At 39.4% G+C, this 24,471-nt stretch overlaps 1 protein-coding gene across 2 annotated transcripts in view; it reads left to right on the plus strand.

Annotated features, from left to right (window-relative positions):
• Window positions 1-24,471, plus strand: part of LOC306855561 (nectin 1a) — a 36,607-nt gene that overhangs the window by 1,741 nt on the left and 10,395 nt on the right. For both annotated transcript variants that reach the window (XM_079394324.1, XM_079394325.1), the window contains exons 2-5: window positions 19,817-20,188; window positions 21,345-21,644; window positions 22,422-22,539; window positions 23,080-23,231. In XM_079394324.1, coding sequence (XP_079250450.1) covers window positions 19,817-20,188; window positions 21,345-21,644; window positions 22,422-22,539; window positions 23,080-23,231 — 942 coding nt within the window. The remainder of the gene's footprint in view (window positions 1-19,816; window positions 20,189-21,344; window positions 21,645-22,421; window positions 22,540-23,079; window positions 23,232-24,471) is intronic.

The following is a 24,471-nucleotide window of genomic DNA, read 5'->3' on the forward strand; positions in this document are numbered from 1 at the left end:
ATTGTGATTGGTTTTTTTTCGTGAAAGTGAAGGCAATCCGCTTGTGTTGGGGAGTAAATCAACAGCTCAAGCAATCACATGATGTGCGGCGTGCTGGATATATCTGCATAGTGGGATTTGCAGCAGTATTTTCTTTGTGCTGTTTGTGCTCAGATATTAATGTATATATCAGCAATGAAATATTAAACGTCTCTCTTATTTCTCTAAGTATATGAATCAACACACTCTTTTACATTTGGAAAACACAGACTACTTAACAACATGTTGCTCAATTGTTCACGTTGATGTTGTTAAAGTGTGTGAAATAGGCTACTGGCATCTTTGAGAGCCTCATCATGAGAATTTGTCATGCATCCCCATTTTAGTGGACTTGATAAAGGTAATTGAGTCCCAAAATATTTAAATGTAGCTGCAGTAAGAATTAAATTATTGAAACACTTTTGTTTAATCCCCTGCAGTTAATGCTACAACAGTAGGTTAAAAAAATATTGATTATTTTGCTTTATAGGCGAAACATGCCACAAAAACATGCCCAGGTCACAATTCTGCAAAATTAATATATGTAGACATAAAAGCAATTTTAGGACTAGTTTCTGCATTACAGAAATGTATGCATATTTGTCCTACAATACATAATAAAAAATGCAAAATAAATAAAACATCACATTTTCTATGCAAAACACATTTTGTATTTTATTTCTTTTGATATTGGAGTAAAATGTGACGTGGGCATGTTTTTGACAGGTTTTAAGAGATTCGCCCTAATTGTGCCTTGGTTTTGTTTGAACAAGCCTTTGAGAAATGTGCTTTCATTTTGCTTGTACATTTGCATGACACTTTTGGATGGACGATTGTTAGATTTGTGTATGAATCCAACAAATTATGCATAATTTATTTTGGATTGCTGCATCTATATTGTTTTGGATAATGCAGTCTCTCATTTCATCTGCTTTTTCCTTGAGGAGATCCCAAAATAGAACATCACCAGGGGTGAAACTTGAGTATGAATTCTGAACTGTCAGTAACAACCACAGAAACTTGTTTCATGTCATCTTGACTTCATGTCATCTTGATATAGCCAGAAGCACAGCTAAGGAAACAGCAGGATGTTTAGCAGCTGGTATACTTCATTAACAACAATCTCAGCTGATTTCTAAAATGATTAACAGCATCAGAAATATGACGTGTGTGAAAAATGTGAAGAGTGTGCAGGTTTTTTCTTACAACACCTGAGAAATAATTTTTTCTGCATGTCAGTTAACATAATGTGTATCAGAACTCACTTTAAATGTAATATAGATGTGAAATGTCATGTAGGAAGTTCTTGAGTTTTTGAATAATGAAAAGAGAACTTGCATATTTTAAATCCCTGTGAAATATGAATGCATTCTTCCATTTGCAGCTCTAATTAGAAGAAATTATTGAAGAACATTGTGTGTGTGTGTGTGGCCTGTCTGGTGTTAAGCGTTGTCTGGTCCTGCTGTGCCTGATCCTGACCCACTTTCCCCCCTTACTATCAGCGCTCCCTCTTTAACTGCCACTGAGCACACGCTCCCACCATCTGTTATCCCCTGGTCCATTGCCATGGCAATACTGGGCGTCTTTTCTAAACAGGCGATGCAGTAGTCCGTGGGTAATGTAGTAAAGGGCTGAACTCCAGCAACAGGTCATTGTACTAAACCACGGCGTTGGCATAAGCCAGCTCAGTACATGCGACGCAGCCCTCTGAGCTTGAGTAATGATGAGCTGTGATTAAGTTGAGGGACTAATCGCTAAAATGATTCAACTGTACCAACCCACCAGACTCAAATCAGTACCATGGGGTAAAAATTCATCAGAAATGGATATCAAATAAATCTGGATTAAGAGTGTTCTGTAGTGGTGGGGATTTTGATTCATCTCAGTGACTTTTGAAGCCATTCACCGAAAAGATTTGTTCAGAGTTGTTCACTGATTCATTCAGTAACCCTTTCTGCAGGTCACCAATCTGTGATGACAAGTTAGAATGAGTCATTGAATCGTTTATTCAGTTGGTTCATCTTTCACGACTGAAACAAGTCTTAGTATTCACAATTTTAATTTGTGTGTTTATAAATCTACTATGAAATCCCAGATGCATAAGCATCCCAAGCAAGTTACAGCACTGTTAGTTAGAGTTTTTACTCTTTTAAAAGAGTATAACATGCTTTATTATTATTATTATTATATTAATATTTTAATTTAGTTGTATATTTATATTTTCAGTTTTAAGTTTAATTTCAGTCGAATATTTAGTTATTTTATGTGCTTTTGCTTTCAGTTTTTTTAAGATTTAGTTAAGCAATTTTAGTACTTCAACTTAAACTCATTTTTAGTAGTTGCCATTTTCATTTCTAATTTTTGTTTTTAATTGGTAGTTTTTAATGTAATCTTTATTTAATTTATTTCGGCTTAATTCGCTTACTGGAAATGAATCTAAATAGCATCCCTATGTCATTTTAATTGTGTGGTTTGTGATGTTCTAGTTTTCACTTCTAGTTTGTTCACTTTGTTTATTGAAAAAGATATGAAGAGTTTGTTAGCAAAAACAGATAATAAAAACTCTGTTTTTATTCATTTTCATAAATCATGTTTTTGTATTGTGTTATCATGTTTTCATTGTTTTATTGGGTTAGTTAGCTGTAGTTTTTAGTTATTTTTATTTAATAAAAACAACCCAACTGCAGTTTGATTGATATTAATTGGAATGCAGGATAAAAAACATGATTTTGTAAATTTTTAAAAAAAATGTAGTTATCTGTTATCTGCAAATTAACTCTTCATATCTTAATCAGTGTTGCTACTAATACTGTTCAGACTTAAAGCACAGACTCGTTCAGTAAATCAGAATCAGAATCAGAATGAGCTTTATTGGCCAAGTATGTTTACACATACAAGGAATTTGTTGTAGTGACAGAAGCTCCACAGTTCAACAGAAAGACAGTAACAGGACAGGACACAGGTAATGAAACAAAATAACAGGAAATAGCCAATAACCAATGTACAAAGCAGAAAAAAAAAACAGAGCATATTCATCCATTACATCCAACCAAAAATGTGAGTCTGTTTATATAAGTGAATGAAAATGATTTTTCTTGAACGAAACAGTAGGCCTATTAGTGTTCTGTCACCTGATTGTATTTATTTTTTTTACATTTCAGTTCTTTATTTGTATCATGTTCCAATCATTATGTTCTCTTGTCCTTCTTGAATTTTGCATGGCTAAGCAGAGCAACTGCAGATATCTCAATTAGAAAAAAAATCAATAATACTAGCTTCCCAGACAGATGTGAAAGGAACAAACAAGATTTCAGAAAAAAAAATGTTTTTATTCAAACACTGAATAAGCAACACCAATCTCATCTCATCTGGCTGTCATCCTCTGTACATCTGAGCTGATTGAGTGTACACAAACCCAACATTTCATCATGAGAAACCCAATAAACCCAGCCAAAAGAGAGATATCAAACTCGAGTGTTGTAGAGCAGTGTCACTGCATGTAATGGTAGGTCCACTGGTGAAAGTTGATAACCCTGCCTGATGGCATTATTCACAGAGAGGGCTCTGACGGCTTACTGGCACATCATATTAAGTATGATAGCTTGCTTAAGGCAGCATACTGCTGTAGTGCTCAGCTCTGGTTAGCTTCATCCACTACTAGTATTAAAGCTGAAGTGTGTAATATCCATGCCACTAAAGTCACCAAACAGAATAATGACCAATAATGGACAGTATTGTCATTGGATAATCCTGCTTCCAACCCGACTCCATTGGTTGAGTATAGAGCTAAAGTTGTCTATTGTCTCTGCATATCAAGCTGGAATAGTGTAAGTATTTTACATTGAAATTAAAATATTATTTAATTAAGATATGGACAAGGCTGTGTAGATACGCTTCTGTTCCCTGTTATGTTTGCTATAGCATCATGTGAATATTAGATAATGACATTTTCCATACCTGTAGGCTTATAAGTATGACAGTATAATTTCAAACAAATGGAAGTATCCTTTGTGCATTTCAAGAAGTGATTTTCACAGAAAGGAGAGAATTTCTTATTAAAACTTTTCATTGACAGCTACATCTGTGTTATGTTGAGTTTGAGGATTGTCTTTGTACAGTTTCTTTTTGAAAATTTTGAACAGACTTGAATGTTGTTTTCTGCTATGACAATGGCTTGTTGGCGTATTAAAGCAATTTGCAGCGCTTTTGCGGATATCGCCAGCTTTGCCTGTCTGCTTTTAGATTAACAGCCAAGTGCTTAGAGATAGAGCGAATTGTGATGAATATCATGATGGACGGCTCTCAGGGAAAACAGCAGTGCAGAAATGCTTTTGTGTTTCTGATGGTACTGTTAAAATAATTGCTGTTTCACACATTCACAAGAAGTAAGGCAGCACAAGCTAGCTATTTTAGTCTTCATGAGCTGTTCACAGATTTGGTTTGAATATTTTGTTAGAGTGATGAAGAATGTGAAAATCCTCTCAATCTTTGACTTCCCATCCTTTATCTCTACTTGGGTTTAAGTCGTTGCTTTCCATAGGTACTTAATTGGTATCAAATCTGTGAGATACTAGATCACCAGGATTCTAATAAAGGGGAAAATTAAAGAACAAGAGTTCATTTCACTCTCCTAAGACCTATGATAACTGTCCAGGGTAATGTAGAAGAGTGTATTATAATCATAAATCTTCTTGAACATTTCTATGGAAATCGATAGGGCTCAACTTTGAGGATAAAAGGGTACTTGAGATATGCACACTCCTGATCCTAACACAAGTAGTGAAGCAGAAAAGGGACATTTCACAATTTAGTTGTGCTAGAGTGCTGGGCAAAAGCAATTTACTTGCATATAAACAGGCATTTTTTTAGTTCTAAGTCATGTCAGGGTGGGACTAGAAACTAAATGTTTGATCACTCATCATCAGGTAACTACAAGAGGCTGAACTCTCAGGAAAAAAACAGTATGAAAGCTGTCTCTGGGGCAGTGCCTTTTCAAAAGGTACACGTTTGTACCTTTTAGGTAATAATATGTACATTTTAGGTACTAATATGAACTTTAAAGATACCAGTATGGACCCTTTAGGTAAAAGCAACTGACCTAGTGACAGCTTTCATACCTTTATTTCCAAGAGTGTGAGTGAAACATAATGTTTTGAACTGTTTCTGATGTTGAGACTGTAGCTGGGTTTCCATCCAAAGTTGCAAATTATCACATAAACCATTTGTGAACAAGCACAGTTTCCATCCAACGAGTCAAAGAGAATGAAATAGTCACTTCCTGATAAACTGGCACTATAAATCACTAAGAAAAGTAGGAGAAGCCACTGAATATAGTAATTTTCATATATAAATTACTTGCAACTCAGAACAAGCAGATGAAGCTAAATAAATGTGGTCATTGCTTTCGGAGGTGGATGCCTTATGTTTAGGAACGCAGTCGTGTAAGACAATTATACAAAAATACTTTGATGACAGACTTTGCTCGAGCATTTCAGAATGACCATAACAACATTTCAGATGCTGTGGAACGAGATTGGACTGTTGGTTAGTCAGGTTTTGCTGTCCCATAGCGTAAAGTCACATGACTTTTTTAATGGGCATGGAGGAATTTATAATGCATTTACATCTCCCATGATTCGCATTAACTCTTTTTCGCAGAAGTCAAAAACCACCTCAAGCAAGCTTAATTATTTTTGGGCGTTTCCATGATGGAACTGATGAAACAACACAGAAACTGCTCTGATACTTCAAAATGCGCATAAAAACAGGGTGATGGAAACATAGCTTGTGATGTGGCAAACTATTCTCTCTCTGCATAGCCAGATTGTGAAAAAAAGACCCTTTGCTCATTTGCATACAATGTCATTGATGAAATTATCCATATTTAAAACGTTATAAACCGTAATCTCTAGCTTTTGCTAACTGTTGTGCACATTCCCTAGAGTGGTGTTCCAGTGGATGAGAACTGACGAACACAGAAGCACAGAGAAGAGAGCAAAACAAAACACCGGTCACGATTTAGAAGTACAAAACAAGGATTTGTAATGAAAAATGTCATAGGATTTTGATATAAGAAGAGCTGTAAACAAAACTTGGTTCTCGAGAAACTAGCATATTCTCATCAGAGCTTACGCTACGCCTACATCCTACGTCATCCACTGAAATGCCACTCTCGTGAACGTGCGAACGACGGATATTGTTTTTTATAGATATGGATATTTTTCTTACACAAATGCATCCCTTCGCTTCAGAAAGCCTTTATTAACCCTCCGGAGGCATGTGGAGTACTTTTTATGATGGATGGATGCACTTTTTTGGGCTTTAAAATCTTGATCCCCATTCACTGCCATTATAAAGAAGAGCCAGGACATTTTTTAATAACTCTGATTGTATTGGTCTGAAAGAAGAAAGTCATATACACCTAGGATTGCGTGAGTAAGTAAGTAAATCATGGGGTCATTTTCATTTTTAGGTGAACTATCCTATATAACTAACTATTAGACATTGTGTGGGCTTTTTCCAGTTCAGAGTTCGTTGTATATGGATAAGATTGAGCGAATATTGTTCATTTTACTCATAGAATGACTGGGAATGTTCATCAGCCTTGTTCATAGGTGTTGGATACACTGTAGCTCTCGTTCCTCAAAGCTTTTAATCAGCTCAGAGACCAGAGCTCATCAGTCCACCGGCAGAGTGGGAGGAAATGAGGTCATACGTATATGACATTTACGACTCTAAAGCAGCCATGTTTGAATGGCAGGTGTGCTTTAGGTATTAATATATATACTATATTGCAGTAAAGTTGTGCAAGCCTCAGCTTGCTTTAGAAAACTTAATGTTATGCATAGCAGATGCATTTGATCATATATTCAACCATTTTAAATTCAACAGTAAATGCACAATTAGTGTCTGAACACTTGGCATATAGCATACTTTCATGATACTTGTATGGGGCTTTTGCATCCTTTCGATCATTCATCATTTCATTGTGGTTCCATTGAACAAAACTGTTCATACAAGTTTGGAATGAGGGTGAGGAAATTATGACAGAATTTTAGGTGAACTAATCCTTTAATAACCTAAGAGGCAAAGCTGTGAAACTCTGTTTGCTTTTTTATTATGCAACAAATGTCTGAACAAGTTTCTGAGCTGACAGTGCGTGCTGTGTGGAAATGTCTGTGTCTTTTCCAATTGACTCTAGAATGCAGTGAGGAGACTGGACAGCTGAACTGCAGTTTGTTGACGGAGGGCTTTCAATTCTCAATAGCCTTTGTGCTCAGTGTCATGACAGCTGACTTATGAAGCACAGTCCATCCCGCGTGTCAGGTCATCATGTCCAGATGACAAATCCTGTTTTAGTTTCTGTCACAGATTTAAGTCCGTGTGATAAATGTTGTGTTTTCATCAACTTGTAGTTTGGTACTTCTATTGAAACTGGCTTCTGCTCATTTGTGTGTGTGCGCGCATTTTTGTGACAAATGAGGACATAAATTTATATAATGACACAGGTATGACATAGGTGAAGGTGACTTTTCAGGACATTGCCCCATGTCCCCACTTTTCAAAACGCTTATAAATCATACAGAGTGAGTTTTTTTTGGGAAAGTAGAAATGCGCAGTCTCCTGTGAGGGCTAAGTTTAGGTGTAGGGTAGGTGTAGGGCAATAGCACATACAGTTTATACAGTATAAAAACCATTACGCCTATGGGATGTCCCCACTTTTCACAAAAACAAACGTGTGTGTGTGTGTGTGTGTGTGTGTGAGTCGACATTGGCAAATCAGCTGATGAATATATAGCCTGGTAATGTAAGGTCTCAGTTTGTTTCAGTATTTAATGATTATACTTGTTGATTTGCGAGGTAGGGAGCGGGGCCCCCCTCAGTCCGGTCCGGGGTCCCCCTCACAGTTCACCCTTTTTTCTTGAAATTATGAGACAAAAGTCAGAATTACGAGATATAAACTCAGAATTCTGATTTTCTCACAATTCAGAGTTTATATCTCAAAATTAGGATTTTTTTTTGTCTCTGCCACAAAATAAAAAAGCAATCGCAATCTTTTATCTCACCACTCAGACTTTTCTCTCACAGTTGCAGATCTATATCTCACAATTCAAATATTACAATACAATACACAATACAAAGTTTATATCTGGAAATTCTCAGAATTGGAAGAAAGAAGTCTGAATTGGAAGATATAAAGTTGCATTTACCCCTTTTTATCCGTGGTGGAAACAAGCTTCCATGAAATTCCTAAAAAGAAAAATGTCATAACATTTATAAAAAATCATAAGTCTTCTAAAGACATAGTAATTTTATGTGAAAAAATTGTCCACATCATGAATAAATCATGAATATGTGAAATCTTTTCTTTGTTAATAAAAACAATGATTTAAATGATTTGTTCAGACTGATCAAGTTCTTGAGTTCAACTGATTCAGTGCTGCTCTCAAATGATCAGAATGTGAATAATGACTTGTAATATTGCATATGAATCATCTCAAAAACTGAACATGCTCTAAAATAATGATTACTTACTGCTTTGAGTACTGAATCTTTTCATAAAAGGTGATAAAATGTAATATAATCATGAGATGCACCCGCACCACTGGTTCTCTGCCCGTCTGTTCCCGAATATGATCTGCAAATGTGGCCATATTGCCCCAAACATATGGATATCACAAACAGTAAATGATTTCTAGAGTAACTGTCTATCTGTTAATGACAAAGGGGCGTGCGGATGGTATCTCTCTTTATGTAGGTATCGATATAACGCAGGTTAATGCAGCATCATGCATAGGGTGGTGTAGTAATGTTCTCTCATGCGGTTGGAAGCGATGTTGAACTTCAATATCCTGAGTGCTGTAATCTGCTGCTGTCGCTAACCTCCTCTAACCTGTTGTCCAGCAGCCCCCCATTCAGCAGGGCTTTGCTGTATTTGCACAGGCTCATGAGCAGTCCTAAAGCCTGGGAAAGCCAGTCTGCTCCCCCACTGTCTGCTCTAATCCAGGACCGGCTTTCTGCCTGCCACTGACTCGCATTTATTTTTTTGTTGTTGTTTTTTATTTTTAAGATTACTCTATCTATAGTGACCAAAAGACTTAAGGACTGCATTTAACAATATTAAATTTGTGCCCTGAATACCACACAGAACGTTTTTTTCTGAAACAGATATCTTATTTTGCAAAATCATTTCATTAATGTCCCATTTGATTCTGTGGTGATATATACATATATAAAATATATTATATATATTATATTACCACAGAGTCAAAGGGAACATTAATGAATCGTACTATCATCACAGATTAACCAGATTCATATGAATACATTCTTTATTTTTAATTAATTTTGTTAATTATTATTCATGATTTTAGTGTATTTTTTTTTTTTTTGAATAGGCTCCATTCTGTTTCTATATGAACAGTTTCATATTAATTGGTTACATGCTTAATTTTATTAATTGTCTGTGTTTTTGGTCTCTTTTTAGCTTTTATGTATGAATCATTTTTTTTAACAGGCTACATTCTCTTTCTACATGAACAGATTATATAGCCATGTTGTCTATTAATTTACCTTAATTATTACAAACTCTAAAATTAACCACAAAGTAATGTGTTTACCTCCCACTCAAACTGGTTTCTGTCAATAAAAAAAGAATAATAAAAAAAAACTTTGTGTTTTAAATTCCATACACTCTTTTGGCATCATTTAAAAGATGCAAATTCCACTACTAACATATCTGAACCTCCCTGCCTCAGAAAAAGAGGAGAAAAAATTTTGTGTTTACGGTTATATAAGGGACTTTACCTCAGTAAAGTGCAGCCTTATTTTGGAGAGGGATTGTCTCCTGTTTTAAGTGGTTTAACACTAAGACTCCTCTGGCTATGTAGAGGCTTGGGATTGGAGTATCACGCACACTTCCCGCAGGTAAACACAGGCTATGTTTACAGACACCCTTTAGCCAGGGCGGGTGAAGTACCTCTCTGTATCTTATTGTAGCCAAGGTTCTTAAACCCTCCTATTTTTAGACAACTAGATTTCAGCCCAGTCTCAGTTGCATGGAGTTGCTGCACCTTATTTACCAGCTACAGGCCCACGGTAAAGAGACTCGTCTACATCTATCATTTCTCTTTGTCTTCCATTTGCTATTGTCTTGGTGGATAAAGTCTTTGTAAGCCAATAAGCTGAATGTACCAATTTGGGAAGTTACTGAGTTAATTGCCCCAGTTCTGAAAACACAGGACCCGTATGTATAGTATATCTCAGGATGGAGTGAGCAATGTCTACCTATTCATTAGATTTTTCTTTGTGCTTTTGACTAGCATGGTTTTGAATGCTTAAAGGGTCGAATTAAATAAAAAGGAATTAGTGGTGTTTGTAATATATTTGATATATATACTTTTTGAAAGAAATCACCACAATCACCAAGGCTGCATTTAATTGTTTCAAAATGCTGTAAAAACAGTAACATTGTAGTATTACAATTTTAAACAACTGTTTTTAATTTTAATAAATATTAGTTTTGTGGTGGCAAAGCTAAATTTTTAGCAGGCATTACTCCAGGTTTCAGTGTCACATGATCCTTTTAGAAATCATTCTAATATGCTTATTTGGTGCGCAAGACATTTTATTATTATTACTTGACATGTAGAAAACAGTACTGCTTAATTTAAAGATTGCTGTGTTGAAAAGAGTGCTGCTTAATATTTTGAGGAAACTGTGACACATTTTTGGATTCTGAATGAATAAAAAAAGTACAAAAGAACGGCGTTTATTTGAAATAGTTTTTACATTGTAAGAGTTTTTGCTGTCACTTTTGATCATCCTTGTTTAAACATAAACATGATCATCTTTAAACTTCTTTTAATTTTCAACTCAAATCAAATCCTAATTGAGGTCCTACCTCATTTAAAATCAAAGTTATGAATTGAATTGGAATTTCAATTAAATTCTGAGTTCAGTTGTGAATTGCACAAAACCCTTAAATAGCCAGTAAATATGTTTAACACTTTATAGCCTTTATGTATAATGCATTCTAAAAGTAGTTTTAATGCATTAATTATGCTTTGTAATGCACCTAATAATGCATCAAGCTCATGAATAATTGTAACCACAGTTAATACATTATAACACTTATTGTAACATGGCGAACGAGACGTGATGCGTGCGGATCCATGTGCAAGCTTTTATTAATAGACATGGTCAAAAACACAGGGAGGGTCGAACAAATGGCAAACAGGTATATTGAGGGCAAGACAGATGAGTACTCATGTAAACGGGCGCGTCTTCGATCGGCGAACAATATCCAGAGGGCTTGATAAGAGAGGTAATCCAAGTACATGAGCAATGGTCCAGGCAGGGGCAAGCAGAGCCCAAATGTAAGGCAAAGGATTAATCCAAGATACAAGGCAGAAGATCAGGAACTAACATGAAAAGACTAGACTTAAACTAAAAAAAGAAACGTAAACTAGAAATGGCTCCGTAAAGCAGCTAACACTCGGAGAGTGATAAATGCAGAACAATACAGGAGACTGAACACAAAAACAAACACGGAAAGGCTTGGTAAGTAGCTAACACTAGGAGAGTACTTGTAAAAATGAGTGGCTACTGGTAGCTCTTCTCCTTTAAAGTGAATTTGCCGGTTGGTAACAGACCCACAAACGAAGCGTCCGGTTAAAGACTTATGCGGGATTAACCCATTTATTGTCACCACAAGATCTGCATGTGTGTGTGGTTTCCTACAAATAAAAATATAAGAATACAAATAACAATAAAAGAATATGAGTAAGATATAATAACAGTAATTTCCACAATAAATATGTTAAACACAATGATTAATACAGTGAAAATAGGAGAACAAATGTGCCATTATAGATGAGAAAGTGCTGAGAGAAATTACTAATACTGAACAGTAGAAATCTGACACCTCTCAGCACGAAGGACAGAGATGGAGCCGCTCTGTCTAGCGCATTAGTGCGCATGCGTCTAGCGCGTACTTTAACTCTTAAAAATGAGCGATATAGATATATATATATATATCAAACAAACCATATGATGGATAGAGGATACATAGATTATGTCTTCTGAACATAACACTGATATATGTGATTTAACTAGTACGTAGACGTATACACAAACATCTTTACAAGCTACTTCGGATTCGTCAGTCACATACACTAACTTAGCAGGGTAAATGCGCATAAACATTTAAAGAACAATGCATCAACAGGCGGCTGCTTACTTTCTAGGCACGCACACAACTTTAGCAAGATAAAGTGCTACGATCGCTACAGTACAGCTTGCCTCAGTATGCTTTCCCGATCAGTCTAACTCTGCTTAATGGGCGGGGGAGCTGACCTGCGTGTCTTGTTCGAAGCGCTGATTGGCTCGCTGAACGAGTGCTGAGACTGATGCGTCAACTTCAGCTTGCCTTAAAGGAAACTAAGACAAATAAATATGTACCTAATCTTGGCCTTTTTTACAGCCGCCCCCAGATTTCCAGGAGGAAATATGCACAACAATAAAAAGGCCCATGTCCTTTACTTGGTCAAAGTAGCTTTAATCTGGTATGGCAGGCAATTGGATGAGGCGGGCGACTGGCCGTGTGTACACCTTCTCTCCCACCTTAACTTGAGCTGTTCTTACTCTGCTGTCTGCTCCAGGGAATACCTTCGACACCAGGCCTACTGGCCAGAGTGCTCTGGGCAGCTGCGGGTCAACGATAAGGACGATGGTGCCAACCTGGAGGTCCGGTTTCTCATCTTGCCACTTCTGGCGGGTCTGGAGGCTAGGAAGGTAGAACTTGAGGAAGCGCTTCCAGAATTGGTCGGCGAGGACTTGACTATGTCGCCATCTGCGTCGACTGATCAGTTCAGATTCCGGGTATATCACAGGAGGAAGCGATGAATCTGGCCGCCCCATGAGAAGGGAGTTTGGTGTGATGGGATCCAAATCGGAGATGTTAGATGAAGTGTAGCCCAGTGGCTTGGAATTTAAGATCCCTTCGATCTCCACCAGCAGAGTGTAAAGCACTTCAAAGGTGACAGACTGGGCACCGAGTGTTGTCATCAAGGCCTGTTTTAGGGAGCGAATCTCTCTTTCCCAGCTGCCGCCAAAGTGTGGAGAATTAGGGGGATTGAAGTGGAATTGTACTTGCTGGCTGGCCAGCTGCTCTTGCAGTTCTGGGAAGATAGCTGCATATGCTTCCTTCAATTCTCTCTCTCCACCTTTGAAGTTGGTCCCTTGATCTGATAACAGCTCGAATGGCTTACCTCGTCTAGAGATGAATCGTCTGAGAGACATGAGGAAAGAATCAGAGTCGAGGCTATGAAGAACATCAATGTAAACTGCCCGGGTAGTTAGACATTTGAACAGGATGCCCCATTTCTTCTCGTTTCTGCGACCAACCTTGACAATATACGGACCAAAGCAATCCATTCCTGTTGAGTAGAAGGCGGGCTTGAATAAACGTAATCTAGCTGGGGGGAGGTCTGCCATTTTGGGTACTTCAGGGTTTTTTCTCCACTTCTGACAGTCTATACAATTGCTCTGACATCGTTTGATGGCCTCTCTGCCTCGGAGAATCCAATATTTACGCCGAAGCTCGGCAAAGACTCTCTCAGGGCCCGGATGGTGGAGTTTAGTGTCATAACTCTGTATGAGCAATTTAGAGACTGGGTGTTTTGGGTCGAGGACAATGGGGTGTATTGCGTCAGGATCTAGGTAAGGGCTACAGCGCAGACGACCTCCAACTCTGATCAGCGGAGTTTCATTGTCAAGTTCGGGGGCTAGAGTCTTCAACCTACTGCTTCTGGAAAGTGATTTACCTGCCTTTAACTGCTCCAGTTCAGAGGGGAAGCACTCCTCCTGAGCTTGTCGTAGAGCATTGATTTCAGCCGTTCTGTAGTCATCAGCTGACGGACTATTGCCTGCCGCCCCATGACAGGCCCTGGACTCCAGTAGCTCATCAAAGGTCTTATACTGGCTGATGTCAGGGAATGAGAAGTTCGTGGTGAAGCAGGTAAGAAGACAGGGAACTGTTTTACGAAGCTCATCTTCGTCTGCAGCCTCCGGATGTGGGGTTCCTGGCCACAAATTTTGAGGATCTCTGAGAAAGGATGGCCCTTGGTACCAGTGGCTGTCTGGTCCCAGCTTGGATAAGCTTTTCCCCCGTGTTATGTCATCTGCTGGGTTTAGTGTGGATGGTACATAGCGCCATGTGTGCTGGTCTGTAATGTCCTGGATCTCGGCAACTCTGGTTCCAACAAACACTTTAAATCTACAAGAGTCTGAATGCAACCATGTGAGGACTGTGGTGGAGTCAGTCCAAAGAGTGAACTGGTGTATAGGGAGATTCAATTCCGTCCTGACTACTTTAGCGAGCTGTGCCCCAGTAAGTGCGGCGCAGAGTTCCAGGCGTGGAATTGATTGCTGTTTCTTTGGTGCCACCCGTGATCTGGCTGTGAGAAAGGCCATCTCTACCTCCCCATGCTGATCCTCTGTGCGGAGGTAAGCGACTGAGCCATAAGCACGCTCGGAGGCATCACAGAAAATGTGTACTTCTCTCTGGCTCATGTCTGTGTCTCCGCTCGGGCTGGTGTAGCATCTGGGGAGGACGATGTGTTTTAAGGCAGGTAGCTCCTCAGCCCACTCTGCCCAGGCCTGTAAAAGATCTGCAGGCAAATGTGGGTCATCCCAGTCTCTTTTCTTATCCCAAAGGCGCTGCACTATGAGCTTGGCTCTGGTAGTGAAGGGAATGAGATATCCAATTGGGTCATACTGACTTGCCACAGTTTTGTAAATGTTGCGCATCGTAGTCTCAGTGTTTGCTATGGGGCGATACTTATAGGAAAGCGTGTCTGTTTGGTGATTCCAGAGGAGCCCCAGTGTAGATTCTTGAGTGTTAGTCTGTCCTTGTGAAATCCAAAGTTCAGTGCCATCTGATCTGGCCTCAGGAGGTAAATGATTTATGGTCGACAGATGGTTGCTAGACCATTGCCTCAAGTCGAAACCTCCTTCTGCCAATAAGCTCCTGAGTTTGTCAACAAGACTCTTGGCTTCTTCCACTGAGGTGAAGCTCTGCAGACAGTTGTCCACGTAGAAAGACTTCAGGACAGAATGGTGGACATCTTCCCCAGGTTGGCTGTGATCCAGGACATGTTTTTGTAAGGCAAAGATTGCGCAGCAAGGGCTGCATGTGGTGCCGAAAGGGAGAACCTGCCATTCATAAATGCTGGGTGGTTCCTTTGTCTTTAGATCCCTCCAGAGGAATCGCAGAAGTGGCCTGTCCTCTGGAAGCAATCGAATTTGGTGGAACATCCCCCGAATATCACTGCTGATAGCAACGGAATGTTCTCTGAATCTGAGTAGTACTGCGAGAAGAGGTGGACCTAGTACAGGTCCAGGGAGCAAGAGCTCATTGAGGTTTTGTCCCTGATATTGAAACGAGCAGTTAAACACAACCCTGTTCTTCCCGTTGTGTTGGACCAGATGATGGGGAATGTACCAGGTGTTGGATGGGCATGTTTCAGTATTTGGTTCCACCTTGACTGCATAGCCTGCCTGCTCCAGTTTCTGGATCTCTACTGTGTAGGCAGCTGCTTGCTTTGGATCTTTAGCTAGCCTTCTCTCTATGGCTCTCAGCTGAGGAAGAACAGCATTTTGGGGGGCCTTGAGGTCAGGCATGTGCTTAACGCGCAAAAGTGGGGTTGCATAGCGCTTAACACCCTCCACCTCTACTCTCACTGTCTTGCTCTCCAGCATTTTCACTGCCTCCTGGTCTTGCCTGGATCTTGTGCTCATCTTTTCACTTTGCCAGGGGAGCACGTCTATCTGCCAAAGTCTCTCAACTTGTTTGAGAAGATCAGTTTCTGGGGGTGACGTTGAGGTGAAAAGACACTGTTGTCCAAGGACTTCATGTTGCAGGTGCTGTACAGGGCCCTGCAAAGTCCAGCCAAGGCGAGTCTTGATGGCTGCTGGTCCCCCTGGTGGGCCGAGGCGGATTGGTTCCACTGCTGTAATGAGGTGGGGGTAGTCTGATCCAATAAGCAGGACAGGACAAACTGCCTCTAAATTTCTCAAAGGAAGCCCGTGGAGATGGTGATATTTTGCTCTCAAAGTTTTAACAGGATGTGTATGCTCAGAAAGACTCAGTTGCTGGGCCGTGAATGCATCCTTTATGCGGTACAGCTTGCTGGGCTGAGACATTGGGGAGATGTGGAACGACACGGCTGCACCAGTGAGCATTTGTAATTCCTGCCTGACAGTGCGGAGTGGAAGATCTTCTGGCTGACCCTTTAGACCCAGCTGTTGGGCAGCATTGTGCAGAAGGATGGTCCTCTCTGAACCATCATCTAAAATGGCATACGCTTTCATCTTGTGTGCCCCGTTTCGGAGGATCACCTTGACGATCTTCAGAAGAACCTTTCGGCTGGCAGGGGGCTTGCGAATGAGAAGTATCTCGTTCATAGTGTTGAGGAGGCAGGCATTAGCAGAAGTACCTTCCTCTGGGGGAGACTTAGAGATGTCCACACTCCTGAGGTTGATATCATGAAGGACCAGTAAGTGGCGTCTATTACACTGTTTACAGCGCATTCTTAGATTGCACTCCGAAACTTCATGATTCCTCCCGCAGCGACAACATCTGTTGCAGTCCTTGATCCAGTTTCTTTTCTGGTCAACGGTGAGCTGCTTAAAATTGTTACAATTGTTGAGGGAGTGTTTATGGTGGTCACAGTAAGGGCAGTAAGGAGTTAAAGGAGGTTTGTTGGCTGTAGGTGTCATCTTTGTCGGAGAAGGCGCTTTCTGTGTTCCGAACAGGATGGTGGCACTTTTTGCAGCTGGCTTGGGGTCTCTGATCACTTCTCGTGTTCGTGCTGGATATCCGCGACGACTGGCCCCTACAAACCTTGATGTATCCTCCTGCACTTGAATTTCATACTCTAGCCACTCTGACAGATCAAGAAGAGTGGGAATAGGCACTTGATGAGGATGTGCAAAGCGCCTGAAACTTGATCTGAGGTCGTGCGGCAGCTTTCCTAAAAGTCGGGAGACATGAGAGCCACACTGCAGCTCAAAGGTGCCCTTCCTTCCCAGTTGCTCTAGCATGCCTACGAGAGAACGAACCTTGAGGGCGAAGAGTCGGAAAGCTTTAATGTCCCCACTGGCTATGTTTGGACCATCCATAAGCTCTGCTATGCGTTGCAGCGCGAGCTGATGAGGCTGCCCGTATTGCTGATCCAATGCTGCCATGGTCTTGGTGAAGGGTTGTGGTGAATGACTGTAAGAATCGGCAATAAGCATGGCTTCCTCTAGTTTGAGGTGATCAGTCAGTATCTGGAACTTGAATCTCTCCGTGGCTGTAGCTGGGAGAATATTTTCCAGGGCTATCTTGAGCCGTGAGAATTCTCTAGGGTTTGGATGTACGAAGTCTGGAATTGTAGGGGTTGGACCTCAGTACATTGTCTCTAGCTCGGGTGGAACCGGACTGGATGCTCTGCATGGCAGGTGAGAGCGTCGGGCAGACTCGAAGGATGGAGGGACTGCTGACTCTGGCTCATATGATGTACGACTCGGCCTGTCAGGTGTCTCAGCTCTGGAGTAATAGGTTCTTTCCTCCCTTGATGCATCCCACTTGACATTTTCGGTATGTGATGTGTGATGGGGGGAGTGCAGCTTTGCTCTGGGTGCTGCTGCTGGAGCCTCGGAACTGTGCTCAGGCTGATCTGACTCAAGAGACCTGGGTCGTGGGGCTGACACTGATGTGAAGCTCCTATCACCCTGTCGTGTTCTAGGCAAACTGCGTGGTGCAGGTACAGGTCGCGTGAGGGCGACGAGAGGTGAAGACTGTGCTGCAGGCTGTCGCTGCTCCATTTGGATCTGTAGCTGCTGCATTTGTCGTTTGAGCTGAAGAAGTTCTTGTGAATACTGGTCTGTAGCCTGTTGAAACATGTCCCTTTCTTGTTGCATCGCCTGCAGGGTGTGTAACAGACTGTCTTGAGCAAGGCGTAGATTCCTATTCTCACGCTTGAGGATGATTGACTCAGAGTCACATGACTCAACGTCGGACCACCGCTGAAGACTGTCAGGCTCTTTGAGTAGTGGTGGTGAATGAGTGATGCCAGCTGCACTCTCATCTGGCTCTGGGCTGGAAGGCACTGTAGGATGAAATTGAAGATGTGATGACATGGGTTCGGGGTACAGCCTTGGGAGAGTGAAACCACTGAGGTCATACTCTTCATATCGTGCAGGGAGGGCTGTCTTCCTCCTGACACGCACGACCGGCTCATCCTCTTCATGCTGTGACATCTCTCCGTAGTAAGTCTGGGCCATCCGGCTCGAAGGACCATGTAAAAATGAGTGGCTACTGGTAGCTCTTCTCCTTTAAAGTGAATTTGCCGGTTGGTAACAGACCCACAAACGAAGCGTCCGGTTAAAGACTTATGCGGGATTAACCCATTTATTGTCACCACAAGATCTGCATGTGTGTGTGGTTTCCTACAAATAAAAATATAAGAATACAAATAACAATAAAAGAATATGAGTAAGATATAATAACAGTAATTTCCACAATGAATATGTTAAACACAATGATTAATACAGTGAAAATAGGAGAACAAATGTGCCATTATAGATGAGAAAGTGCTGAGAGAAATTACTAATACTGAACAGTAGAAATCTGACACCTCTCAGCACGAAGGACAGAGATGGAGTCGCTCTGTCTAGCGCATTAGTGCGCATGCGTCTAGCGCGTACTTTAACTCTTAAAAATGAGCGATATAGATATATATATATATATATATCAAACAAACCATATGATGGATAGAGGATACATAGATTATGTCTTCTGAACATAACACTGATATATGTGATTTAACTAGTACGTAGACGTATACACAAACATCTTTACAAGCTACTTCGGATTCGTCAGTCACATACACTAACTTAGCAGGGTAAATGCGCATAAACATTTAAAGAACAATGCATCAACAGGCGGCTGCTTACTTTCTAGGCACGCACACAACTTTAGCAAGATAAAGTGCTACGATCGCTACAGTACAGCTTGCCTCAGTATGCTTTCCCGATCAGTCTAACTCTGCTTAATGGGCGGGGGAGCTGACCTGCGTGTCTTGTTCGGAGCGCTGATTGGCTCGCTGAACGAGTGCTGAGACTGATGCGTCAACTTCAGCTTGCCTTAAAGGAAACTAAGACAAATAAATATGTACCTAATCTTGGCCTTTTTTACAGTACTAGACAATACTCGGCAATCTGTGAAAGGAAGTCCATGTTTTAAGTAGGGCGTGTGATTGTGTGATAATTCTCAGGTGTGAGCGTGTGATCGTAAAATGGCTGCGTGATCAGTGCATTCAGCTGTGTCTGTGCAATCAGTGCAGTAAGCTGTGTGTGTGTCATCAGTGCAATGGATGATGGGAAATGCAGTCCAGTGTGATGTGTGGTGTGAGAGTCAATATGATGGAGAGGCGACCTCTTGTGGCAGTCAGACGGAAGGCCACGAACCAGATTCGTGACACTTATCAATTCAATGTAACACTATGCATTTTAAATTTGGTTATAATTATTTATGACAAGATATCATGTATTACAATGCACATTATGAATAATTATAATGTCTAATATAGTGTCTAATAACGCTTTATAATGAATTATACACAAAGGCTTTAAGTAAAGTGTTACCAAATAAATAAAAAAATTGTTCTGTTGTTTGTTTGATTTGACACTAGATATCTTTACAGTTCATCCACATGTTGTGAGAAATAACTGTTAATCTTTTTATTTCCAGGTGTTCATGGTCAGATGGTCCAGATGGACAGCAGTAAGTCAGGATTTGTGGGCTCACAGGTAGAGCTACGCTGTCAGTTTGTCAACAGCAACCCACCTGTAAAAATCTCACAGGTCACCTGGCAGAAGCTGGTCAATGGCACTAAGCAGAACGTCGCCATCGCCAATCCAGCCCTGGGGGTGTCAGTACTGAGCCCCTTCAAAGAACGTGTGCGCTTCAAGAACCCCACCGTCCGCCAGCGCACACCTTCCCTGGAGGACACCACCATAGTCTTCAACAAACTTAAACTGTCGGATGAATCTACCTACATCTGCGAGTACACAACCTTCCCAGCTGGCAACAGGGAGAACATGGTTAATCTCACTGTTTATGGTATGTAATGCTGCTGTTCTCCTAATACCAACTGTAAAGCTGACCACCAATACCACGAACAATGCATTTAAACATATGACTTTGGATGATATTTAAAAGCTGAAGAACTTCAATTTCATTGGGCTAGTAAAGATTTAAAGGTATAGCTTACCCAAAAATGAAAATGTTCTTAAACTTTAGTCATTCTCAGGCCATCCAGGATGTTTGTTTCTTCATTGGAACAGACGAAAAGGGAATTTTAGCATTACTTGCTCATCATTGGATCATTAGCAGTGAGTGGGTGCCATCAGAATGAGAGTTCAAACAATTGATAAAGCATCACAATAATCCATAAATAATCCACATTCAATCAATTAACAATTGGAGTTGTGTGAATTACTTGTGGATTATTGTGAGGTTTTTATCTGCTGTTTGGACTCTCATTCTGATGGCACCCATTCACTGCAAATGATCCATTGGTGAGCAGGATGTAATGCAAAATTTCTTCAAATCTGTTCTGATGAAGAAACAAACTCATCTACATCTTGGAGGGTCTGAGGGTGAGTAAAATGTCAGCCGATTTTCATTTCTGGGTAAACTATTCCTTTAACATTGAGCAAATTCAAGGTCCTTTTAAGACCTGTCAGATTTGGACAGTTTAAGAGATATCTTATTTACATAAAACCAGTAAAGCTTTGGTGATTAAGCTTTAGTGATTAATTTAAAACTCACCATCATCACATTACTCTCAGTACCTGAGCAGCGTAAAAGCATTTACTGTTGCAGTGCTTATGGTTACCCGCTGTGGTGTGTAACAGCATTTGGAGCTAAGATTGTGCTGTAGTGGATTTTGCTAGATTTTTTTATAGTGCTAACATCACGTAAACTGAGATTTATTTTATTTTTTTATGAAATAAGTAAAACTTTTAATTTCACAAAAGAATAATTTCTGTGTATATTGCATAATTTTCTAAGTTGAGAGGCCTTTGTCTTTTCAAAATGTTTTCCATGAAAACTGATTATTATATAGCACATTGCAGTTCTTAATGAAAAAAAAACACCAATAAGCTGAAAAGCTTGCAAAACATAACATGGCACAGAATATTACAGTAATCCAGTGGTTGTCTGCAGTGCATGAAATATCCCAGTGTTCTAAGCCTATGTATTTGTCCTGTAGCTCGCCCTATGATCCAGATGAGTCTTTCCACACCCTCCATAGTGGCGGGAACCAAAGATCTGAAGATGACTGTTGCCACGTGCGTTTCTGCCAATGGGAAGCCACCCAGTGTGATCACATGGGAAACCGATTTAAATGGAGAATCCAACACCCAGGAGATACGCAACCCTGATGGGACTGTCACAGTGCGCAGTGATTACTTGGTGGTCCCCAGTCGAGAAATTCACCAACAGCTGCTCACCTGCATCTCCACATATAAGGACGAACAATACACAGACAGTGTAACGCTCAACATTCAGTGTAAGAAACCAGCTATATATTACTGCTCAAAAGTGTGGGGTCAGTAAGATTAAAAAAATAATACTTATTCAGCAGGGATGCATTAAATTAATCTACGTTGTTCCAAAAAAATTATATTTCAAATAAATGTTGTTCTTTTGAACTTTCTATTCATAAATAAATTATGAAAAAAATCTCTCGGGTTCCATAAAAATATTAAGCAGCACAACTGATTTCAACATTGATAAAAATAAGATTTTTTTTTTTGAGCATCAAATCAGCATATTAGAATGATTTCTGAAGGATCATGTGACACTGAAGACTGGCTGCTGAAAATTCAGCTTTGTCATCACAGGAATCAATTACATTTTAAAATGTATTTAAATAGAAAACAGTTACTTTAAATACAATATTTTTGAAAGAGACTTCTTTCAAAACGTTTAGAAATCTTACTAATCCCAAACTTTTGATCCAGCATATTTTTTATTTATTACAAGTCGCTTTAAATTTTATATTATTTTGTAATTATTTATTTCATTATTTAATTTCAATAGCAGTACTTATTAAAACTACTTATTATACTATAATGTTGTTGTTGTTTTTTTCATTTTAGCTAAAAGTAATTGCAGTTTAACTTTGTTTAAAATGTATTTTAAAATATATCATCATGGGTCCTCTATTAAAATAATTTTATTCTAAATTTTCTTTACTGTTAAAATCAATTTTATTAAATATCCATTTAAAGAAATAAAAAAATTAAAAGTTATGGAATACATTTATGCTCTCTTTTCTTTACAGATGAACCAGAGGTGATAATAGAGGGCTTCGATGGGAACTGGTATTTGAACAGAGAAAATGTTCAGCTCACCTGCTTGGCTGATGCCAACCCACCCATCTCATTGTTACAGTGGAGCTAGTATGTAATTTTTATTTATGCTCAGTTAAAATACATTGAAATGTATGATGAGCTTAAAATATATCAGAACCTAAACTACTGAATACTATATTATATCAGTGCCAAAGAAATGTGTCGTTTACCACAGTAAATAATTTTAGCTTTGTTTGCAATGCACTTAAAATGGAGGTCCATGGGGCAAGGCATTGGCGTCTCATATTTTTGTTAGATCTGCTTATCCTGATTCTTCAAGTCTAATGGCTATACTTTCTGGCTATACATATGTGTTTTTGAACGTTTATCCTGGTACAATGCCTTGGCCCATAGACTTCCATTGTAGGTGCGTTACCATAGACCGTTAATCCGTTATTGAGGGTCAAGCCAAAATTATTTTCCATGAAAAATTAGAGTCTGATACATATGTAATTTAACTTTTCAATATTAATTCCAGAGCACCTATCTGTCACATTGAAAACATTTACGCTTCTTTCAGTTACAGTTCTTTCAGTTTTAACTTCAGTGAATTCTCATGCACGACCTGATGAGTCTTTCTCTCTCTAGCTTGAATGGAACTATGCCGAGTACAGCAGAGCTTCGTGACGATGTGCTGATCTTTAAAGGTCCTATAACCTATGACATCGCAGGCACATACATCTGTGACTCCAGCAACAGCATTGGGACAGGCTCTGCATCCGTTGAGGTTATTGTCACAGGTGTGTTGTTTACACTTCCTACTCGACTGTGAAAGCATGTGGTTTAACTGCTTCAGTTCATGTGGATATGCATGCAAATGTTTTATATTTTGCCCTAAACTTACTCTCGACTGCCTCTGAAACATCACCTAAAAAGCATGATCATGCCATTGTTTTGTCAATAAACAATGTAGACGTTCACTGACTGAAATGTGGATGCTCGCTCTCCTTGCCTTTATTTTTTTTCTTCAGCCCTCAGGTGTTTTGCTTTGATTAACTTGCTTGCTGGCGCAGCACTTTGCATGTGGCTGCAAGTTTTCTGTATGTGGCTCCTGAATAAACCTTTGTCTATGAAGATCTCTTGAGTCATATTTTTCTGCTTGCATGCTGCGAGCATAAGGTGTGGTCTATAGAAACTGCATGCTTACATTTACTTGTGTGTACATGTATGTGTGGTTCTCTTTTCAATCTCTTTGGCGTAGTGATGGCACCTGGGAATTTATTCCATGGGGAAGAAATACAAAGAAATAAAGTCTTGCCTAGCCCAACTTCCTCTTTCTACCTATGTTGCTCTTTTAAAGACCTTGTGAAATCAAAATGCTCTGACAATGACTAAAAGCTCTGTGGCTTTTAGTCATTGTCCATTATGCTAGTGTACTCCTAAAAGTTGATTACATTGTATTTTAGCTTTTAGTACATTTGCCATTCAAAAGTTTGGGTCCTGTGAGTTTTTATTTTATTTTATGTTGTTTTGTTTTGTTTAAAAGAAATGAATACTTTTATTTATCGAGATTAAATTGATCACCAGTTACAGTAAAGACTTATATAATGTTGCAAAAAAATTATATTTGAAATAATGCTTTCCACTTTAAAAAAAAAAAAGTGTCACAAATTGTCAAAAATATTAAGCAACACAACCATTTTCAACATTGATAATTATAAGAAATGTTTCTTAAGTACCAAATCAGCATATTAGAAAGATTTCTGAAGGATCATGTGATACTGAAGACTGGAGTAATGGCTGCTGAAAATTCAGCTTTGTCATTACAAGAATAAATTAGATATTACAATATTAAAATAGAAAACAGTTATTTTAAATTATAATAATATTTCAAAATATTACTGTTTTTAATGTATTTTTTTTATCAAATAAATGCAGCCTTGGCGAGCACAATAGATTTTTTTCCCCTTAAAATTATAAAATATCTTTCCATCCCCAAACTTTTTAATGGTTGTCTAACAGTCTATGGCTTGTTTAAAG

This window comes from Barbus barbus (genome assembly GCF_936440315.1).
Source record: "Barbus barbus genome assembly, chromosome: 36".
NCBI classification, from domain to species: Eukaryota; Metazoa; Chordata; class Actinopteri; order Cypriniformes; family Cyprinidae; genus Barbus; species Barbus barbus.